At 50.4% G+C, this 22,194-nt stretch overlaps 1 protein-coding gene across 3 annotated transcripts in view; it reads right to left on the minus strand.

Annotated features, from left to right (window-relative positions):
- XPO5 (exportin 5) overlaps positions 1-22,194 on the minus strand; it is a 42,881-nt gene that overhangs the window by 2,527 nt on the left and 18,160 nt on the right. For 2 of the 3 annotated variants that reach the window (XM_075925014.2, XM_075925013.2), the window contains 18 exons: positions 21,772-21,900; positions 20,506-20,621; positions 19,484-19,639; positions 18,774-18,815; positions 17,913-18,002; positions 16,138-16,337; positions 14,921-15,020; positions 13,570-13,751; positions 7,708-7,808; positions 6,099-6,195; positions 5,542-5,678; positions 4,629-4,726; positions 3,708-3,754; positions 2,972-3,066; positions 1,994-2,059; positions 1,329-1,411; positions 489-596; positions 154-291 (listed from right to left, as the gene is read on the minus strand). In XM_075925014.2, the coding sequence (XP_075781129.1) occupies positions 154-291; positions 489-596; positions 1,329-1,411; positions 1,994-2,059; positions 2,972-3,066; positions 3,708-3,754; positions 4,629-4,726; positions 5,542-5,678; positions 6,099-6,195; positions 7,708-7,808; positions 13,570-13,751; positions 14,921-15,020; positions 16,138-16,337; positions 17,913-18,002; positions 18,774-18,815; positions 19,484-19,639; positions 20,506-20,621; positions 21,772-21,900 (1,985 nt within the window). Of the gene's footprint in view, positions 1-153; positions 292-488; positions 597-1,328; positions 1,412-1,993; positions 2,060-2,971; positions 3,067-3,707; positions 3,755-4,628; positions 4,727-5,541; positions 5,679-6,098; positions 6,196-7,707; positions 7,809-13,569; positions 13,752-14,721; positions 14,790-14,920; positions 15,021-16,137; positions 16,338-17,912; positions 18,003-18,773; positions 18,816-19,483; positions 19,640-20,505; positions 20,622-21,771; positions 21,901-22,194 lie in introns of all 3 variants that reach the window. The other variant, XM_075925016.2, reaches the window with a different exon arrangement.

Raw genomic sequence — 22,194 nt, forward strand, 5'->3', positions numbered from 1 at the left:
CACAGAAGCCTTCACCTTGGCCTGATAGTGGAGGAGGTAGCAGCCCCTTTCCTCTGTGCTCCTTCCCTACTTAGGCTTGAGAACAGTTCATTCATTACAACATATCAAACCTGGCATGATAAAAATTCCCCTTTTCCCTCCACAGCTCCTTACCAAAGCCTCATAGATCTGGAAGGCCAGGTGGACAAGAGCTGCCATGCAGCCATCATGTTGTCCGTGTGTCTGTAACCCTTTCAGCACACTGGTGAAGAACCAGGTCACTGCGTCAGGGAGCAGGTTCCCTGTAAGCACCTGTGGGAGAGGCAACAGCAGTATAGAACTGAGCAACTAATATAAGCCAGGCCTGCTCCAGATGGAGAGAACATCTAGCCCCCATCCAGACCAAAGTCAGAGCCCGTCCATGAAGGTTAGAGGCTCAGGAGGAATGGAGACACCAGTACTCAGAGCCTCCATTTCTGCCTTCTTCCATCAATGGTCTCCTCTAGTACCTGTTTGAGAAGTGGCCAGCAAAGCTGTGTGGTGGTTCTTTGGCAGGACAGGGTGTCCTTCCAGCAGAGGGATCTGTAGGCCGTGATCAGCAGAGCAGTGCAGACATCCTGCATAGGGAAGGCGGGGGAAAAGAGTGAGTCAGTGGAAGCACTTCCTAGTGCGGAGAAGGGCTTGTTCCTGATGGGGGGGCATTCCCCAGAACCCATGTGGGCTCTCTGCCTAGCAGAGGTACCCTTCTTACTGCTCCTACAAAAGGCAAGAAGCATGCTGAGGTCTCGGACTACCCCCACATGCAGCACTGCAGGGCACTGTGAGTGAGCGAGGGTCAGCATGTAGCTGTCAGCCTGCAAGAGCCACAATGCCTGGGGCTGTTCCTATTTGCCAATCTCTGCTGAAGGTGTCAGGCAGATGCATGTGGACAGGAACAAACACTGCTGGAGCTGGTGCAAAGAACTCTGGGGCATCTCTGAGGAGTCTGAATGTGGGGACGCGAGTACAGTGGATTGTGCCAGTGCCTAAGCACAGAGAATTCCCAGCACCCACACCTCTGCTCCCACGATTAAACGCTTCACCTATGAGCCTGGCATTCCTGCTACAGATAGTTTTTCCGGAAAGGGGGCAGGACCAGGCAAGCAATGCTACAGGAAAGGCCTTCCCCTAGCATGGACCACTTGGCAACTCAGATTGAAATGCCCCAGAAGCCTTATTCCCTCCTCCCCCTTTGCACTTTCCAGGATGATTGGTGGGGTCCTAGGACAGACTTTCCCTCTGATACAGGGCACGCTCATTTCAGGGGTAAGGAAAGCAGGAGAGGCTGGCCAGCATTTCCACTCCCTTACCTCCTGCTTCATCAAACACTTGCCCAGCTCAGTTAGCTCTGCACTGGAAGGTGGGGTCACCTCTGTGGACATCATCTCATCATCTACCGGCAGGGGAAAGAGATCCACATGAACACCACAGGCTACCCCAGCAAGGCTTACCCTGGTTCTAGAGTCAGTTGACGTTGGGCTGAAGTGTCAACCCCACCAGAGAACACCTCCAAGCTAGGCTAAGTGGGTGAGAGCATGCCCCTAGCTATGGCTCACCCAGCTAGATCATCTCCCTCCCCTGACACTTCAGCTCAGGTCATTGGGGTCAACTACCACTGTCCCATTCATGCCAACGAGGCCTAGAGAACATGGCTTGCTTCATATGAGGGTGGAAAAAGCATCCTATATCCTAAAAGGAAGAGCTGCTAAGAGGGGACTGGGAGGAGGAAGCCTTAGCATCAAAGGACAATACCACAGACAGTTCCCCAGTGCTTGGGTTCCTGCAGGGCTATCAGCAAAGTCGGCATGGGACACGCTCACTCACGGGACTAAGACTGGGCTCCTGAGCCTTAGAGAGGAGTTTCACCAGGGCCAGAGTTGGCGACTTTGGTCAGACTTTGCACAGAGTCTCTGAAGAAGGAAAGGGTCTGTCTGCATGCACAGCAGTGGTGAGTGGATACAGCAGGGCAACTCACCATCTCCGTCTGCAGCAGCAGAGCTGTTGTGCTCAGCGGCGCCCTTCTTTGAAACACAGCAAACAGCTGCAAAGACAAGTACAGGTCAGGCAGGCAGGGGAGACACCAGCATGGAGCTTACCTGGATCATCTTGCGCACCCTCATGGGGCCCTGCTGCTTTGTTTCCCCCCCCCGCATTCCCCAACTTTGTTCCCTACACAGAGGCTGAAGAACACCAAATGCAACATAGAAAGCCGGAAAGTGAGGCCAAAGATTGGACTAAGGGGCAGAAAGTTCAAGTGTCTTGGTCACAGCAGCTTTTTCTTCAAATCTGCTGCAGCTCCAGATGGGAGAGGGCACGTGGCTGTCTCAAATCCTGAGCAGCCAAGAGGGCACTGGAGCAAGTTTGTTCAGTGTCAAGACTTTGGCTTAGCAACCTAAGGAGGTGAAGCTAATTAGGAAATGAATCACAAGGTCAGGCTCTGATGCATTCCTGTCATTCTTATGTGGAAATACTTTGCCCCGAACTCAGGGCATGAAGCTGCACTGGGGCATGTGCAAGCCTGGGAGCTAACGAAAGGGGTGTGCCAAAGAACGAGAGATGCGCTCCTCCCACAGAGCGAGAAGTGAGGTAATCACCAGCAGCCTCTGCACTCTGCTCCTGGAGACACGTAGGCTAATGCCCCCAATCCTACACATAACCCAATGGATAACCCAGCAAGATTCAAAGATGGGCTGGGCTCTGACATGAATACTAAGAATATTCAGGGTTTGAACAGAAAAACACAGTGGAAGGAAGATAAGCCTCCAGCTTCTGGGTGTAAACTGATCTCTGTTAGGGATTAGAGGAGACCTTCCTGGGGACAGTCTCTCTCCCACCTGCCTTCCATTGCTGGCCACTACACCACAAATATGATGCAGTCTGACAACCCTGCCAGGATTCCTGCCCAGGTCATGATTCTCCCTGTGACATCCTGCAACCCACTCGCTTCACTTACTGATTAGATCCATGACTTCCCGGGTCAGCAACCTGATTAACTGCTCCTCAAGCATCTCCTGGGACTCCGGGTTGTCATCTGCTGTGTCCTCCTCACTGATAAGAAAAATAAGGTGTGTGAGGGGATGGGGGTGGAGTTTAGAGGAGCACTGAGATCAGGGAGGTGGCATCTTAGTGTCTTAGCGTTGCCTGTACAGGTGGAGTGAACAGCCCAGCTGGCCAGGCCAAGCTTCTGGCTGGATCACAGTCCAGATTAACAGAAGGGGGAGGGCAGAAACTCTTCCCACACCCACAGAGTAACTAGACCTTCACTCCCCTAGTGAGGGTGGGAGACACACTGCAGTAATGAACAGGTCTCCCTGCTCAATTCCTCTCGAGACTCCGCATCACAGAGAAGCACCCCAGGGGGTGGTGTCTCCCGTTTCAGGGCATCTTCCCTCACAGCTCTCCAGAACTGGAGGGAACAGTCAGTCCTCAGGCAGCTGCTCAACAGCTCACTGGCCTCACAGACAAGGAGTCCAAGGAGATGCAGACTCCAGCCCCAGGCCCAGCAGCAGCAGGACCATTTTGGTTTCCTCTCTCTGGGGCAGGGCTGGTCCCCTTTGCCCCCATCCCAATCAGATTTTTCTACTGGAGGGTTTCTCTCTTCCACAGTGCTGTCAGCTGGGGCAAAAGGCCAGATTAGAATCCCAAGCTGTAGTTCCCACCCCTTGCACCCTTCAGTCCACGTCCCTTACCAAAGTAAGCTCCGCTGGCTGATGACCTGCCATTTCTGGGACAGCCTCTGCAAAAACACCAGATAGGACTTAACACCCTCAGAGTGACTCTAGAAACGCTGTAGAGTCCTGAACACCATTCACCAGAACGGAGCCAAAAGGGCACTAGGCACAGCTCTGTGTGGAACCTGGTCTGATTCAAAAGAGCTTTAAATATACCTGTCTCCAGGCCCACGGAACAGGAGACCAGCAAAAACTCCTGCAAGGGGGGTGCCCAACCTTTCCCTTGGCATGAATCCATTTGCAGACGCATTGTTTCCTGCGATCCCAGGCAGTACGGAGGATGCCACATGAAAATGGCGTTCTACGCATGGCAAGGTCTTGCATGCCGTGTGCATGGAGCGCATGCTGAGCGAAGGATGCCATTTAGAGCACACTAAAGATCACTGCAAGCCCATCTGCTGATGGAGCAACCCCACTTGGGGCACGACTCATTGTTTCGGAACCACTGGCTCAGTGATGGCTGGAAAGCTGGGATGGCTGTATTGGCTCTAGGTGTGTCAGAGCTATCTCACCAGGAAAGGGAGGAGGAGGGGATACGGGCCCAGCATCACCCAGGGCCTAAAGCTTCAGAGGCCAGGGCCTAAGACCACAGAGATTCCAATGACTGAAGACAACGAGGGGCTTACATCCCCTAGCCTGGAAATTCACAGCAAGCCAATCTCACACAACCCTGGGGGCAGAGAGGGTGTAACTGGGCAAGAATGCCTGGAATCCACACACCACATGCCGAAGTGGCCAAAATCAAATTTCTAGACTCTGCTCCCTGTGTAATTGGGCTTTGGAGCCCTGCTAAGTTTGAGGCTGCAGGGACGTCTCCACTGACACAGGAGCCCTGAGTCTTCACAGCAGCCAGCAGCACTGAAAAAAGCAGTTTCTTACCACATGTAGATAGGTGAAGAGCGGGCCGAGCATAGGACAGAGAAGGGTTTCGTAGTGCTCCGAGGGACAGGAGAGAACCAAGGGCTTCACAAACACACCTGGGTGGGCTGGTTAAGGAAGTTTTGCAGCACGCCAAGAAGGCCGGCAGTGCACCAACACAGCTGACAACCATAAAGCATGGAGACTGCAGGTCCCAGCATGCAGTGCTCAGTCACCTACACAGACGAGCCCCATGCATTTTGCTTCTTAGTTGAAACCCACTAACAACCACCAGTGATCTGTTCACACCATAGCAATGTTAGCACTTGGGACAGTGCCAGCATGTGAAGTCAGAGCAGGAACCACACAGAGAGCGGTGCAGCAGGCGCATCTAGCCCACCTTCCCTGCACTGGGTCTTGCAGACCTCATTTTCAGTGTGGGAAGGCTGTTCAACTGAGACTGCCCAGAAGGGACAATTGATGCCAAGTGGCAGGGTAGTTTCGAGGTGTAGATCGCTGTGCCCTGGGAATGGAATGCCCCAGCTCATTTCACACAGCCAGTCAGCAGAATACCCTGTTCCCAACCTCCATGGAAATCTAGTCCCCGAAGGATCTCAGAGGTTGGCCGTGTCGGCAGAGAGGCCCTCCTTCTTGCAACGTGTTTGCATGCGTAATCTGTGCGGACCTCGCTCTTTGCAGTGCCTTTCCATGTGCACCGGCTGATGCGCCACTAAAAAGAGTGGGAGAGTCCTAGCGACAGAGGACTAGGGAGACAGAGGCAGGCATTTCATCTGGTCTGTCTTCCCTATTCCCTTCACTGGCTCAGCCTGGGAGAGGAGGAGCGACAATGAAGCCAGAGCAGTTTTGGGAAGGGGGCCCTCTTCTACACTCTCTAATGGTTCCTAGGCAGGCTTCAGCCACAGCCAAAGGATACGAAGCATGGGGCGCAGCCTGTAGTCAGGAATGTTGTTGAGGTTAATGAAGGCTGAGTTGAGGAACTGGGTGGCGAGGCCTTCAACCGTGTAGAAGTCTTGTTGCATTGACGGGCCAGCATTTCCCAGGATGTGGAAGCTACAATGAAAAGCGAGGTGTATGTAAAGCTCACAGGAAGTTTCACTATGGGATCCCTCTCAGGAATGTGCAGTGAGATCCTCCCTGAAGCATCTAAGCACCAAGCATTACCCAGTGTTGATGTTACTAACTGAAATGGGATACAAGCAGCCAACTAGGTCAGGGTACAAGCTGGCAATGGAAGAGTCCTCAGGAAACCCACCAGCCTATGTTGCTAATCTGGCAGCCGTGCGTCAGATTGTTCAGTGGGTTACAGGAGCTCTATGCAGTTCATCACTGCTCAGTCGCTTGGGTCTTAGGGAAACCACAGTGCGTGCACACAGAAAACGGCGGCTGCTGGCTGAGGTGAGTGCCACCCCCTCCACGGGATGGTTCATTCCAGGTTACAGCTGCTCAGTGCCTGCGTGGGGGAGGGCTTACCAATTGTCGTAGAGGGTACAGAAGAAGCCCTGCATCCTTTCTAAGATGGTTTTGTAAACAGGAGAGTCGTAAAGCTCCAGCAGAGGCTGAGGGAGGCCTAGGGAGAGAGGAAGAGCAAATATATCAGCCACAGACAGCAGCCTCAATTCAGGCCTGGCTGCTGGGAAGGCACAGAGCCAGGGACTCAGCAAGATCCTCTGGAACCAAGCTATGAGGCGAGGAGCCGGCCAGCCCATTTATAGGACTAATACCACAGTCAACAGAAGCCCCATGTGGGCAAGTGCTGAACCCGCACTGGGCGTGCCCACGATACGGTGCGCTCAGCTCTCTGAGTTTAGGGAAATGTGGAGAAAGTGTGCAACTGCAAAGGGCTCACACTCTCAAGCGCCCCCTTCTGGCCAAGGGTGTGTGCCCACAAGCTCCCACTCCGGAGATGGGCTCTGGGAGTGGAGGTATCTCAGTTGCCAGGATTCTTTCCTGCTCCCTTCTGGGGGGCTGGGGAGGACCCAGGCCCACCCATTTCTCTGGGCCCCAGCCCAGGGACCTTGTGAACAGCAGCAGTCTGCTAAGCATCCTTACTGTCCACTGCTACTCGCTCCCTGGGCCACCTCCCCAAGAATCTGCTCCTCGTTCAGGGCCTAGTCCACCATGTCCCAGCAACTTCCAAGAGCTACATCACCCCCCTTCACTACTCCATATAGGCTGACAGGGCCAGCCTTCCAATGCAGGCCAGAAGAGAACTGTCAAGTTCTGCAACCTCTCTGCCAACAGCCCCTGTGGGCTCTTTAACAGACGGCCATCCAGGGAGCTGGCCAGATTCACTGGCTGCTTGTTGTTAGTAGCATAGCAGCCTCTAGAATCCCAGCAGGGCCCTAGCATCCTAGATGCTGTAACATGTAGGAAGAGATGGTCCCTGCCCGAAGAGCTTTCAGCTTAAAGAGGGGAAAGCTTATCCCTGTTATACAGATAGACAACAGCCGCACAAGAAGGTAAAGTGACTTGACCGAGGTCATCGCGAGACTGTGGGAGTCTCAGAAATTGAACCCTGATCTCCCGAGTTCCAAGCCAGTGCCTTACCCCTGGTTATTTGGAACACGTCATTCATTCACATGCCTGATACATCCCAAAACAATTGGATGAGGGTCTGAAAACCTACTTATAATGATTGTAGGCAGGGGCCAGACTGCAAGACTTCTACTGAGGATGGCAGGGTTCTGTGGCTATGGCAGCCAGCGGTACCGTGGAACAAAGCTCTAGTTATGGGATCGCACACAGAGCCAGGTGAAAAACGAATGCAGCTCACAAACAGACAAACATGAATCACTCAGTCCCAGGAAGCAGTGACATCCTCCAGTGGGGTTGGGGACATGGGGACCTGTGCTACCACTTCCTTCAGGTGAACTGGATGGGAGGCTCGAGTCAGACTTCATTAGGTTAAAGGGGTTTAGTTAAAACAAATTCATTCAAAGCAGAGCAGAGAGCTGCAGAGCAGGAAAGAATCTAGACCCTGATTCCTTTCAGCTTCAGCAGCTAATATTAAATGTTAAGTGCCCCCTCCTGGTAAGGCTGCCTATATGTTTTCCTCTGAAGAAAGGCTGGATTTCTTTACCTAGGATGGCATTCTTCTCCACCTCCAGCATGTCTAAAGCCTTGACAAATGGCTCTCCCAGCTTCGCCGCCATCTCTGGCATATAGAGATTGTTGTGGGTCCTGAAAGAGAAGGGAGAGTGGTTTATGCTCATGCCAGTCACATCCCTTGGCTGCTTCGCAGTGGGATCCTCCACCTCCAGCCTGTCAACAGCTCCTCTGCAGCTGAGGAAGGTGAGACCAAGCACTTGTGCATGGGATCCCCCTTCTCCACCTGGGAAAACATCAGGGAAGCTCATCCCCCAGAGACATGGAGAGACTCCACCTCCTGTCCTGGAGCTCCCAGCTGCTGCCCCCAGACATTTCCAACACTGGCAGCAGAGACTCCCAACAATTCTCCAATTGACACTGGCAACAGCTCATTAGCATGGCCAGCACAGCCAGAGAATGTACTGAAACCCCTCCCAGACATGAATTCTGTTTCCAGCAAAATCTTCCGATGGCCTGGCCGAGGGAGAGGCTGTCCCAGCTCCGAAATACACACACTGCACCTCAGGGATGGGTCACAGTCCCCAGAGTGGCAGGCGGCACCGGAGGAACTCTAGGGAGCGTAACAGTCTAATATACATGTTACAAGCGGCAGTGTGGCAGAGACACATGCCCCCTGGACAATGCATCCAGCAGGGAAGAGTTCTGCATCACTGTTAGCTCTCTGTGATGGACCCCATTTCAGCCAAGGATGGGTGGTTCTTTGCCATCCAGGCCAAAAAGGGCCCTTCACTAGCCAGAGTGGTGACTCAGAGCTTGTCTCAGCAGCGGGTGTCTCTCTCACCTACCTCTCTCCTTTGAGACCTCAGACCTCCACTCTGGGTGTCGACAGCTGCACACAGCATAAATCCTGCAGCCAAACCGCCCAACAGCCTCCTCCAAAACTGCAATGCCATTGTACCTGCTGCTAGAGGTGATCAAGGGCAACTCAGTATCTCCCCCTAGAGCAGTGTTTCCCAAAGTGTGTGTGTGTGGGGAGGGGGGACGCTCTTCTGGGGGGCATGAAGGACTCGCTGAGGGCAGGGGCACAGACAAACTTCGACTGTTCTCCAGAGTTTCAGCTTTCATTATTTTTTTAAAAGTAGGTCTCTAGATGGTAGGGTCATGAAGAAACCCTTCAAAAGAGATGCCTTAGATATAAGAGATGCAGTGATCTCTGCCTGAGTTTGCAGAGAGCTTGAAACAATAACAGCTTTGAGGTGTGAACTATTCCAGTCACTTCACAAATATAGATGCTAGTGATATTTTAAGCGTAACCATTATTAACTATTTCACTGTTCAAGGCATATAAGGGAGCAGAGGAAGTATATAAAGGTTGACACAATCTACTCTAACTACTCATTTTGGGTAGGCTTCCAACACCATGCAGTGGGGCTGAAGGGAGCTGTGACTACTTTTATGTCTCTGAAACGGGACTCCAGGCTTGTGTACAGGAACAGTTAGTCCATGGAGCGTGAATCTACTTCAGTTGCCCACTGTGCACCAATTACTCATTTGGACCCTGCTGCTTTGCACTAAGAGATCCCTCGTGTGCTTTGATCTCACCCCGTGTGAAATAGGAACAGATCAAAGTGCACCACAGGACTTTTACTGCCAGGCAGTAGAGGTTGCCTGAACATTTAGTGTGCGGCAGGCTACTGGGGTGTGTGGGAGAGATCTACACCAGAGCTCGCTGCATACTAAGTGTTTGTATTGACAAGAGCTCAGCTTTCACAAATAATTGGGGAATGCTGCCTTACAGGCTCAGAGACTGCTACATACCCTTACGAGAGGCTTACACAGACCCATTTATGCAATGTCACATGGCACATCCAGCCAGAGAGGCTCCATCATCTTTAAGCAGTTCCCATGAGTGTGTCTCCGGGCCTGTTCCATGCTAACAACAGATGGAGCAAGGGGACATGGTTGGACACTGACTGAGCCATAGCACAGCACTCCAAATGCAGGATTACAGAGCTGGGTCTTAGTCTTGCAGGGTGGCTTTAGAACATTCATGACATTGTATAGCCAGTCCTGTGAGGATCAGAGTACCACAGCTCACAGGTCGCCATCTTGGGGCCTATCTTAGGACATTTTCTTAAATTGGTAGTAGAAGTGCATGATCCCAGAAGGGAGCCCAAAATCATCTTGTCTGACCTCTGGTAGATCACAGGCCGAGGCATGAGCAGGTGCCCAGTCAGATAAAAATGAATCTCCCCCCAGCTAGTGGCTCAGGAAAGCTACAGCAGTAACGCAAGTTACATAAAAGGGGCTGATCTGCTGCGCCCCATGAAAGCACAGCCACCATGTGCCATCTGCCTTTGGCAAGATCAAAATGCTCAGCTCTGCACATGAACAATGAGCACAATTGCGGAGGCAAAGAGGCCTTTGAGGAATTCAGCACAGAAGAATTAAAAACAGCAAATGCCATTCCCAATAGATACAGGAAAAACCCAATGGAAGGATATGGCAGGGTATGGAGGTTGTATTTTCACAGATATAGTTACAGCTCTGCCCAAGAGGCAGGTAGTGTTTCCAGGGCTGAGAAATTTAGTCTTCTGGGCCGGAGGGTGAGCCTTTCAAAGCCTCCCAGAAGACCACATTGGAAAAAAGCTGAGTTCCCCAAAGGATTTTGTCAAGATGAAAAAAGAAAGAGCCCTGTGGCTGTGCAGGGCACACGAGAAACCTGTTTGGTCTGCTTCTAATGCAACATGCACAGATCTCAGGCCTAGAAGATCTTGGATGGGTCAGTCTTTGCAGCTGCTGACTCCAGGACCATGTCCAAGGCCGGGGACACCATTATTCAGGCTCAAACGCAGGAAATAAAGAGGACCAAAAACAGCTGGATAAAATGAAATCTCACACAGGATAAAGGAAACTGTTGGCCAACAAGCTGCAAGCGACAAGTGGAGCAATTTCAAGCCCATTCAACAAATACTCACACAACCACCAAGACAGCGAAAGGCAAGTTAGGTCTGGCAGGAGAGGTTACATTGCACTATCCATGCACACAGACTGCCTATTTCCCATATCAGTTCACTGGGAAGCTCCCCGAGTCATGGCCAGGATTAAGGAGCTACTCCACATAATACTTACCTTAGAGCAGACCTTGTGACTACTTTGTTTTCACAGCCTCTATCCCCATACCTGGCACAATGGACCAGGCAAGAACCCCAGCAAGGAGTAAACAACAATTTACACTAGAGAACAGTCCCGCTTCAGAGGGGCTTCTTTACTTACAGTTCAAATTAGCTGCTCAGGAGAATTTGTGTGGCTGCTTCCTGCTGATCCCGTCGCTCTCAAGTCAGCCAATGTATCCTGCAAGAGCTCCCAGCCCCAAACATAAGCCCCTTCTCCTCGGGGGCACATTAACCACACAGGAGCTGGATGATTCTGCCAGATAGCTGGCCTATTGGCACAGTGCTATGAGCAATGATCAGTCCCAACAATATGGCAGCTGTTGTCCGGATTCTACAATCACCCCTCCAGGCAGCCAAGCTGTACCCTGTATCTCCCCACATCCACACAGTCCACTCCAGAGCTCACAGTCCCTCATGCTGACCACATGAACAGGTACCCTAGGACAGGGGTTCTCAAACCTCATTGCCCTGCAACCACTCTTCTAATGATAATTAAGTTACTATATGACCCCGAGGGAGGTTGTCGGAGTCCAAACCCTCTTGCCTTGGGTGGGAAGAAAGGGGACTGCAGCCCATATCTGCTGCCCTAGATGGGTGGCAAGGGGCCTGCAGACCACGCCCCACTGCCCTGGATGGAGATGGAACTCAGACTGCAGCTTCAGCCCTGGGTCCCAGCAAGTCTAATGCTGGTGTCCCCATTAAAATGGCGTCACGACCCAGTTTGAGAACCGCTGCCCTAGGAGACGAGTACAGGGGAAACACATTCTGGGAGAGCAGAAACCACTCCAGAGAGAAGCACAACACAAGCTCTTTTCTTTCCTGGCAGCTCCAATTTGCAAACCAGGAGTAGCACAGAGAAATCCCTGCCTCCTGCCCCTGGAGCAGCCACACAGAGTTGGATCTCACCTCCTGTGCTCAGCAAAGTACGGGGCGAGGAAAAGGGCTGGTCACTTTCATTATCTTAACCACTTCGTTGTTCTGGGTGTAGCATCAGCCCCAAGAACTCACTGGGAAAGGGAGGGTTATTTTTGGGGATCAAGTGCAGGCCACTTCAATAAGTTACCATCTACTTTTCCGACATGCCTAAAACTGGTGGTCCCAACAGTATTTGACAGAAACGTCTTAATGGTAACACTGGTGCATCACCCCAGAAAATGGCATCGAGTCACTTCCAGTGCTGAAGCACTAGAAACAGTAGCAACAGAGCATGGTCTGCACATTCTGATTAAGGAACAGTTCCGGAGCTTCTGCTTCTTTAGAAACATACAGCGGATGTTTGCTACTGTACAAGGGGGATTCCATCTCCTAGGTGTGTCATACAGGTGTCCTAAAGCCTTCGTCACGCCTTAGCTTGGTATTGGCAGTGCAACGACTGCAGAGACAAACAGATCACTCGGCCTCGACCATCAACCTGCCACAAGGTGTGGGAATACTCCGTTGGACGCTGCTTTGCTGGACTGCCCAGACACGATGCCAGATAAACACAAACTGATAAAATTCTCAGCACCCAGGAGACTTCACAGGAGACCATCTCTGCCCAGAGAACTCACGACCTGCACAAAAGAACTGACCCATGGGATTGTCAACTTCACAAGGGCAAATTTCATCTACCACAGCAGGTCCTGCTACATTAATAGCAACTGGATAGCTCTACACTGTCAATGGGCTAGTGCTCACCCTACACCTTGTAAAGAGGAATTTGCTTGAGTGGCCAAGATCGTATACACCTAACCCAGCCCAGCCTTCCCATTGGCAGCAGCACTGTCCTCAATCAATTGAGGATACATTTTTCAAATACCTGACTAGTCAGTGCCCAACATAGCTACGTGGGCACTAAACACAGTTCTCACCTGTTCACCACCACCCAGCACCAGCAGAGAAAGCGAAGGAGGACAAAGTCTCATACACTGCACACATCACTGGCTGCCAGCAGGAGGTTGAGAGTCAGTCCCACGCCTAGCAATGCCTCCATGCCTGCCGTCACTGAGAATCCATGAAGGGGTAGCCCAGAGAGCTGTTACTCTCCGAACACTGCATTGCCGGGTGAGGGAACTGCACAGTTCAGAATACCCACTCCCACCCCAACCGAACAACCTTCATCTCACCTCCTGAGGCCAATCTGCCAACACACTATGCAAGCTCCCAGAGTGTCGACTGAGAAGCGGCACTGCTGGGCACAGAAAGAGCCTTAGCCTTAGCCCCCATTCGTTTCAATGGCAGATCATGCTTCCGGCAGCCAGAATTCACACTCAGCAAATCAAAGCAGCTCAACTTAGTACTGGAGAGAGAACAAAGCAAACTCCCACTGGACGCCATGAGAGCAGGCCCTGCTCTGCTGATGACTGGAGAGGTGGCCTGGTGGGGGCTGAAGGCAGAGCAGAGATGTTAGTTGAAACACATTTGGTTAGTCATGGAGGCAGCTTTAGAGTGGACCTACTTCCAGGTGGAAATGGAGGTGGGGGGGAGGCAACCCCTGCCTGCCTCCCATTGGCTTTTGTGGAATCTCATGGCTAGGGCTGTGTGTGTGGAGAAGGCTTGGTTCCCCCGGTCCCATTCCCCACTGACAACAGTCAGGAACAACACTGCTGCCGGTGCTCAAGCCTGGGCTCCCGTTGACTTCAATGGGAGAACATGCTCGGAGCACGCAACATACATTGCAGGTTCACTTCGGGAGACTGTTCAGTCAGCACAACTGGTATCACGTCAACTCGACCCACCTTATGAGAGCGAGCAAGTTGTCGAGAAGTTTCAGGACCTGCTCAGTGCAGGGGTTACGGTAGATCGGATTGCCGCTGGGCATGTACCCGATCACAAATCCTCCAGCCTTAGCCTCTTCCAGGGTAGTGGGCCAACGAGCCCGTTTCACAACTCCCAGAATGGTGTACACGCAAAAGCTTATCTACAGCAAAACAAAAGACATGGAGAGAACTCCTCTTAGCAAGGACGCAAGGAAAGGCAATAGCAGGCCAGAGAGAACCCTCTCCCCTGGTCCTTGTCCTGGGATGCTTAGCGAGATGGCACTCCACTTGCCCAACCCTGCAGTTGGGGCTGCCTCGGAGAAGATCCTTTACACTATTCTGATACCCTCCGGGGTTTGCAATAACCCGTTGGCAGGCAGGAATAGCACAGAAGCTTATTACTGGACACAGTCAACACAGAAGGTCTCGCTGAGTCCAAACGACCACACAGGGCATCCTCTAAGTCAGGGATGGGCAATAAGCAGCCTGTGGGCCAGACTTGGTTTGCCAGATACTCCTATGGGCCAGGAATGGCAGCTGCAAGAGGGCGTAGCTGAGGCGTGCAAGTAAACAGAGAGTCTGGCAGCCTGCCAGGGGCTAATCCTGGCTTATTGCCCATCCCTGCGCTAAGAGAAAATATTTATGTCATCGCTATCTCATCTCCCACACACATCATGGACTGACCAGAAACGCCCTGTTCCTGCAACAGCCTAAACCTGCATTACCATCTACCACCCGCAGAGCCTCCATCAGCATTTCCTCCGGTCACAACCCCGAACATAGCAACCGCCAGTCTGTAGTGAGGACATCCTGCAGATAGTCATCCCGCTCATGACACACCGGTTCCAGGCCAGTATTTGACTTATTCTCCACACCACACAGTCTCACGCTTTCCAGAGTGCTTCCCTTGGGAATCACAATTCATTGCACCACGTTACCCAAAACATCCAGCCTTAACTCAACGGCATCCACAAAACAGACTGCTTCAAAAAGAACCTGAGATACACCAGGTACAAAGGCGTATGAAGTACTGCCTGAGGAATACAGCGAGACCCCTGCCTTGGAAGGCTACAGGATTCTACATGTCACACAGGGATGGGGGAATAGGAGACATGACCCTGCTTCTCTTACGTGACCCATGTCCACTGAGCTAGCGTCAGAAGCCATCCGTCATTCTGCAGCTTGAACGACGCAGTGATCTGGGTCCAACAAAAGGCGTATGTTTAGGACAGGTCTTGCAAAAGGCCCAAATGGACGTGTGCATGGGGGATGCAGAGGAATTACTCGCCACTCTCCAAAGGCTGAGCCTCCCCAGGTAATTGATACTCACTCTGGAGCGGTTCAGGCCACTGGGATCTTCCAAAACGGGATCAGTGATTTTGTTATCAGCACCCACATAGGAGATGAAAGCTTCAGGATCTGACAGGACTCTGAGGGGCAGAAAAAGTAAGCCTGGGATAATCAGCAGCACTGAAGAACTTTATCTGCGAGAAATGCTGTCCCTGCACAGAGGGTCAAAACTCCATTCCCCACAATCAGTCAATTCACCTTGAAGATAACGCAGGGGGATGCCGGGAGGTGGCTGCCCTGAACAACTTTCCCCTCAAGTTTAATTAAATTAACTCCCTCACTGCTCTTGGGGCCTCATCAATGCCAAGTGATCTGAGATCAGGACAAGCTCAATCCCTGAGCCCTAGTCTGCTTCTCTGTGCTGAGCTCTGCTGACTTGGCCCAGAATTGCAGAAGCCAATAAACCCCTCTCCAAATCGCCCATGCAAAGTGTGCCCCAATCATCCGAGCCCAGCACCTCTTCAAATCAGTTAAGGAATATTCCAGAGAAGCCCTTGTATATCTTCCAAAGCTCAGTAGGTTCTCTGCTAGCTGCTGGATGGCAGCTTTGCTAGATGTTGGCAAAGGACAGGTGTGGTCTTCTGACAGGTCTTTTCCCAGAGGTCAGCAAAGTGGTTGTTTTGACTCCCATTTTTGCCAGAGGTCTGGAGAGTGCTATGGCCCCATAACCCTTCTCAGCTCTTAGCATGTGCTGTTCAGGTTGGGGATGTAAATACCTATTAAAAGCTAACTAGTTACAAGACAGAATTTTAATCGTTTAACTGGTTAACCATGGAAGGCTGGTGCTGCATCTGGGGTCCTGCTGGCCAGCCTGCCACAGGCAAGGGGGCTTCCAGCCCGGCCCTCCATAGGTAGGGCTGCTCCAGCCAGGCTGGCGGTGCCTGCCATGGCTAGGGTCTTGCTGGTTAGGCCACCGCAGTTTGGGGGAAGGAGGGACTGCTCCTGCCCGGCCCTCTGGTTAACCTGCTACCAGACAAGCATACTCCATGCCAAGCAGCTTTTCCATCTCCTGGCTTATTAGCAGGGACTCAAATGGTGGCCAAATTTCTTAAAACAGTACAGAGGGCTTGTGGCTAGCAGACACCACAGAGCCACACTCCTCTGGGCACACATTTGCTAGAGGGAGGAACGTGCCAACCCCGGTTTCTCTGCACTATCTTAGCTGCAGCTCAGGAATGGTTAATGTCGAGTCTGTACCTCTGCATTTCTTCAGAGAGCCACAGGTTGGCAACGGGAGACATGAGTTCCTCCAGGAAAACCTTCTGCCGCTGATAGTCCTTGAACTGGTTGCTGATGAGGACGAGGGCCTCCATGAGGGCACATTTCTCCATCTGTGTCAGAAGCAGCTCGTTGGACAGCAGCTGCTTCACGTGGTTATACAGCATCTCAAAATTAGGCTGCAACAAAATGCCAAGCAGGACCCTCACTCACTTGGCAAGGGGTACCTGACTGAGGCTGCTGCACTCACTTTTGGGAGGGGGGGTAGGGAGACCGGTATGCATCGTATTCCCACAAAAGACACAGGAAATAGCTGGGGCCTGTTTTGCTCTTCCCTACCCCCCCCACCCTCCCAAGGGCTTACTTCTCTACCCGGATCTTCCAAGCTTCTTCCTTAAGCCTGGCATAGCCTCATTTCTACCCTGCCAATCCATCTCCCTTACTCCCCCAGATACTCCAAGGACCTCCACTTTCCATGGCAAATAATGTTTGAGATCTGGGGAGACACTGCTGCTCCAGCAGGCTGCCCCATCACAGCATGGTCTAAATCCCAAATTGCTCTAGTCCTTCCAAGACCAGCTACTTCCTTCCATCCATGGGCATTCAAATGTCAGAGTTCAGGACTTTCCATCTCTCTGCTCCCACCGTTGAGTCTAATCAGGAAAACCTGACTGTCCAAGCAAATGGGCTAGCCTCACTGGAGTGGTTCAGTTTTTGCTTGCCCACTCTACTCCTAAGCCAAGTGTTGAGGAACAAGCACAGATGTTTGTACAAGCATCAGGGAACATTCGCTACTTTTGGGATAGATGATGACAAACTCACTCCTTCCTGGCAGCTGTACTGAAATACAAGCTAGAATCCTAAATGACCTAAGTTAGCACCTTCAAAGCAGCAGCTTGTGTTTTGCCACAACATGAAGACTAATCTATAGTCACAAAGTGAGTGACAGCTGCTACGCCTCCACCAAATGAAGGGAGCATCAAGAGGAGTAGAATGCCATTCATTATCCTTCAAGCCTTAATGGCTCCCTTCCTTAAACAGGCTGTTAACATAATGCCCTCTAACTACAGCTCTGCAGGTCCTCTAGCAATCAAATACCAGGGCTGCTAAAGCCAAGAGCTCAAAAATGAGTTTGTGGGCTTACTGGTTAAGCAAGGCTAATAGAAGAGACAGACCTGGTGGATCAAACAGAATGACCAGTGTCTATATTCTCTTTGACTCCCCTTGGACTGATTCAGAAAGCCCTGTTCCTTCACATCCCTTTTTCTGACCCGCTTCTGACGCAAAGAGGGCAAATGACTTCAACTAAGGGTATAACTGACATCACCAATAAATAAAATATAGCAAATGTTCCTATAAATTGATTATAAACTTGACTATTTCCTTCTCCCATTTTACAGGTTGATCAGCATCTTCGATTGTGAATTGTGGGGAAGGGAATGTGCCTTATTACATATCTGTACTGGCCCCACCACAACAGGGTCCAGGTCCTGATCAGGACCTTTGGATGCTACTGCTATATATTTAAAAAAAAAAAAAAAGTCAGTATCCCTCAAGAGCTGAGAAAGAAAATAAGTTGCTTGGCTGTCTATACAGCAGAAATCTCTCTGCTCTAGTCACATCAAAGTAAAAACAGGAAGACTCGTCTGAGAAAAAAAAAGGGATTGATGCACAAGAGCTGAAAGTCCCCAATTCTTAGGAAAGCTGCTGAAGATGGGATAGTAGCGCTCTGGAACAGAGCTGCACATACATACCAGGACGAGCTGCGGGTAGTCCCGGCACATCTTTATGATTGAGGAGCATGCGTGTCTTCTCACATTCTTCACTGCCCGAGTTCTTGGGGCCTGGACCAATAAAATTCAGGGTCAAGCTACAAAACCCAGACAGACCCAAAGCATCCCAAGAGTCCAGGGGAAACTGACACTTCAATTCATGCATTCTAAGAGTTCAGTTAACAGCCAGTTCCCAAAGGAGTCACTGCAAGCCCAAGCCTCTGGGCACCAATTCAACTGCTGGGATGAGAATATCTACCGCATTACAGTTCCTACATGTACACAGGTACAGCAGCCATACAAACACCAACCACAAAAGCACCAACCACTGAAGCACATGCGTGGCAGCTAAAAGTGAAATTCACTCACAAATAAAGGTTGCTGCATAAATACCCAAATAGCTATACTCTAGACTATTTCAAGTGGGGGATGGTGGTGAATTTCACCCTAAATGCCTCCCATGCTTCCATCAGCCAAGGCTTATTGGCTACGACAGTGAAAAGGGGATTTAAGTGTCTAGATCAGGGTTTCCCAACCTATGGGTCGCCATTATATTTCAAAAGTGTTGCCAAGTGTCTCCCCAGGTGGCTCTGCCCCCTTTCCTCCCCCCATTTTTGAATTGCCCTGGGTCACCAAATCTTCCTGAATTGTCAAAATGTGTCCCCATTTGGAAAAGGTTGGGAATTGCTGGTCTAGATGTTCCCTTCTCAAAGACAGATCTGATTCAAAAGTTACTTGCAGCATGTCTTTAGACCTTGTCTCAGGCATTAGTATGCTCCTAAAAAGGGTACAGCTGATGAAAATGCTATTATTGCATTTTGTGGCCAAGGAGTATAGACTTACCTTACTCTCTTCTATAACTTCAAAAGTGACAGAGGAGAATAGCTGTGGGACAAGGGAATAGTCAGTCACTTGTCAATATCTGGCATTCACTCCAAAACACTAGGAACAGGATATTGGTGTGACTTCATCTAGCCAGTGGAAACACCTTTATTTGGGAAGGGGTGAATTCCCACTACACTGAGGCCTTCATATAAGATAAGGCTTTTATTGAGATAGGGGATGTCATTTAAAGGTGGAAGTTCAGGGCTGGAAGCAAGAAATCCAGGTTATCTAGGCAAATCACTTCATTTCAGTGCCTCAATTTTAATTTCATTTCTAACAGGAAGGGTAATTCCTCTGATGGGGGTCTCACAAGGATTAGATACAATATGTAAGGGCTGTGTAGTACTAATACTCGGAGGCTAATAGGAGTTCTCAACCTTTCCAGTCCACTGTACCCCACTCTGGAGTCTAATTTGTCTTACGTGGTCCAAATTTCACCTCATTTAAAAATTACTTGTTTACAAAACATAGAAATCCAGAAGTGTCACAGCACACTAGTACTGAAAAATTGCTTACTTCCTCATTTTGTTGATATGAAATTTTAGTTTATACTAAGTTTACTAGTGTTTTTATGTAGTCTGTTGTAAAACTAGGCCAATCTCTAAATGAGTTTGTATATCCCCTGCAAGACCTCTCTGTGTACACCTTTGACTTAAAAACTGGTCTACCTTGGAAAGGACTTGCGGTAGATAGTCTGGCCTGTAGGTGACAAACGGGAAGAGTGCAGAGACATTGGTGAGCACACAGGACAAGATGAGAGGATCCTTTGTTTCAAAGTTCAGGACAAGTTGCAGCAGTTCTATGCCATCATTCACTGGGATCTCCTGCAAGGACAAAAGGGGACGGGAAAAAGGAAAGAAAACAACAGTTAGAGACGCAACATGAAGCCAACACCTCCAATGTCTCCTCCCAGGGCCTAAGCAAGGAGCTGCTGTGCTGAACAGCACCCTTTGGTGAAGTCTCCACAAAGCGGGTTAAAAGTGGCAAAACTCATTTAGTCTATGTGCATGTTATGTGCAATTGCTGTTGGAAGAAAGAGGGAGCAGACAGCATTGAGATCTCTATGGATGTCTGGAAACAACCGGAGATTCCAACTCTTACTGATTCTCTAGCACGTCCGCTTCCTCCCACCTCTTCTCTAGTTCTCCTTTTGCCTCCAGACTAAAAGTTTCAGGCTTAACAACCACTGCAATGTGTTGTTGTGACCAGAATGACATGTCCAAGCAGCCCCACCCTGATTAAAAGTTAACCAGGTCCTAAATGGCAATCACAGTGCTTGTGATTTCCCAGCTAATGCACTGCAAATGGCAGAGAAAAATGCAATTCTCATTTTTTGCTCTTCACTTCTCTTCCATTGTGTGCACAAGTTTGCCTAAAAAAAAAAAAACCCAAAACAAACAAAAAACCTCTAGTCTCTGTATTGCCTCCCCACTGAATAGCTTCCAAATCTAAAGCACTTTTCTGATGTTCAGAGTCCACAGTGGAAGAGGCCCTATCTACTGACCTAAGGGATCATCACTCCCCACTGCAACTATGACCTCCCCTGGCAGCCGGAGTTTCAACACTATTGTATTTTGCGGCTGCAAGCTAGTGTTTTTGTAACACGTTGTCTGAAAGACAACACAGCCAACAAATTTCCATGCCAACCCAAGACAGAGAAATCATGAAAACAGCAGTTAGGGGTATGTACTTCCTTATCCAGGGTCCGGAACATCTGGCTGATGACACTCTCTGAGAAGAAGGTCATAGCATCCCACTGTACAAAGGAAGGAGAGAAGATGGAGCAGAGACCTTCTCCAGTCTTAGCTGTGAGTGGGAAGAGAAGAGAAGATTGGAGCTCCTGTGACATTGGAGAGGTCTATCTAGCTTTCCCTTTTCTCTTAAGCACAATGCCACCCTGGAAAGTCCTCTGCAAAGTCCCATGCTCAGGGAAACCTTGCTGGACCTCTGAATCACCCCCTCACAAGTGCTCTTATCCTTTCCCTCTATTCCATTGGCCAGTAGGAAGGTTTCCGGCATGGGAGATAGGTACTAGATGGTGCTCAAAGGCTGTTTGCTTTGTCATTGAGGTGGAAGCTCTTGGATCACAAACAATACCCGAGATAAGAGGAAGTGCTTCCAACAAACCACAGCAGAAGGGAAAACAAAAGGGCTGAATGCTCAATCTCGGCAGCAATGGCACCTGGAAAAAGGACTCAACTAAATCAGTCGTTTAAGGCAGAAAGTGGCCTGTGTGGAGGAGGAATGATGTGAGTGACAAAGGCCTTGGAGAGGCAGATACGTCTGGATTTTTCAGAACCGAGATTGGCCGCATTGTACAAGGAGGACAAATTCAGACAGATCCGGCCTTTCAGTTTGAAAATTGTGTTTTATGGGAAAAAGATTAAGGATATAAAGTGCTGTTTAATTAGCTAACTGGTGAAATGTTAAATTTAACTGGATAACTGATTAAACAGAGGTGGGCGTGGAACCACTCCAACCTGGCTGCTTCCAGACGCTGCTCCTGCAGCTCCCAATGATCGGTAGTGGAGTGCTGTGGCCAGTGGAGGCTGCTGGAGCCAAAATAGGGCTGCTGCTTCTGGCACCATGTGTGCCGAGAGCCAGCAGCCCCACATGGGAGGCTGGCAGGGCTGGAGAAGCCCTCCGACTGAGATGGGCCGTGGGCTGCTCCCAGGTACTGGTTAACTGTTACACTCAGTATGTATCACCCGTTAATATCCCTAGGAAAGATACAAGTGAGAGGAACTAGGGAAGCTTTCCTGTCAGTCAAAGGCTCTGCACCAGTGGCTATTTAAGAAAGCCATGAGGGATTTCTCCTGCAGGGACCTGAGAAAGCCTGACTTGGAACCTGGTTGATTTTAAGAGGTGTGGTTTCAAGAGACCCACGCAAAAGCTTGTTATGGGCTCCTGCAGGAGAATGAGTCTCTTTGTCTCTCCTGCTCTTCAGGCAACTTACAGTTCATGGCTCCAATATCAACAGGAGCTGCCAGCTGGTACCTCAGCCACTCCCCGGCCATCTGGAAGCCAGTCCTTGGGTCAAGGCGACAGGCCATCCTCATCACTTCTCCCTGCTGGGCACGGAAAGCTGCCAAGGGAATTGGACATGAGTCAGGTTCAGATATTGGAAATGGCTCCCCCTCAGTTTTACTCTTCACCTTTCCACAGCTGGGAACATCTGTGGTGGCTGCTCTGGCAGTGGAGTTCTGCAGAGTCTGCTAGTAGATTAGCTTGCAGTATCAGGCAGGAGCCTTCCAGCTTTGTTTTGGGAAAATACAATTGAATTCTTTGGCCAAACCCTCTCTTTTTTGGATCCTTGCCTCCAGACCTGGTTCCTGTCCAAGTCATGGGGTACAAACAGTTTCATTCCCCTTGCTACCCT

The sequence above is a fragment of the Pelodiscus sinensis genome, chromosome 3 (genome assembly GCF_052426305.1).
Source record: "Pelodiscus sinensis isolate ZL-2025 chromosome 3, ASM5242630v1, whole genome shotgun sequence".
In the NCBI taxonomy this organism is placed as follows: domain Eukaryota; kingdom Metazoa; phylum Chordata; order Testudines; family Trionychidae; genus Pelodiscus; species Pelodiscus sinensis.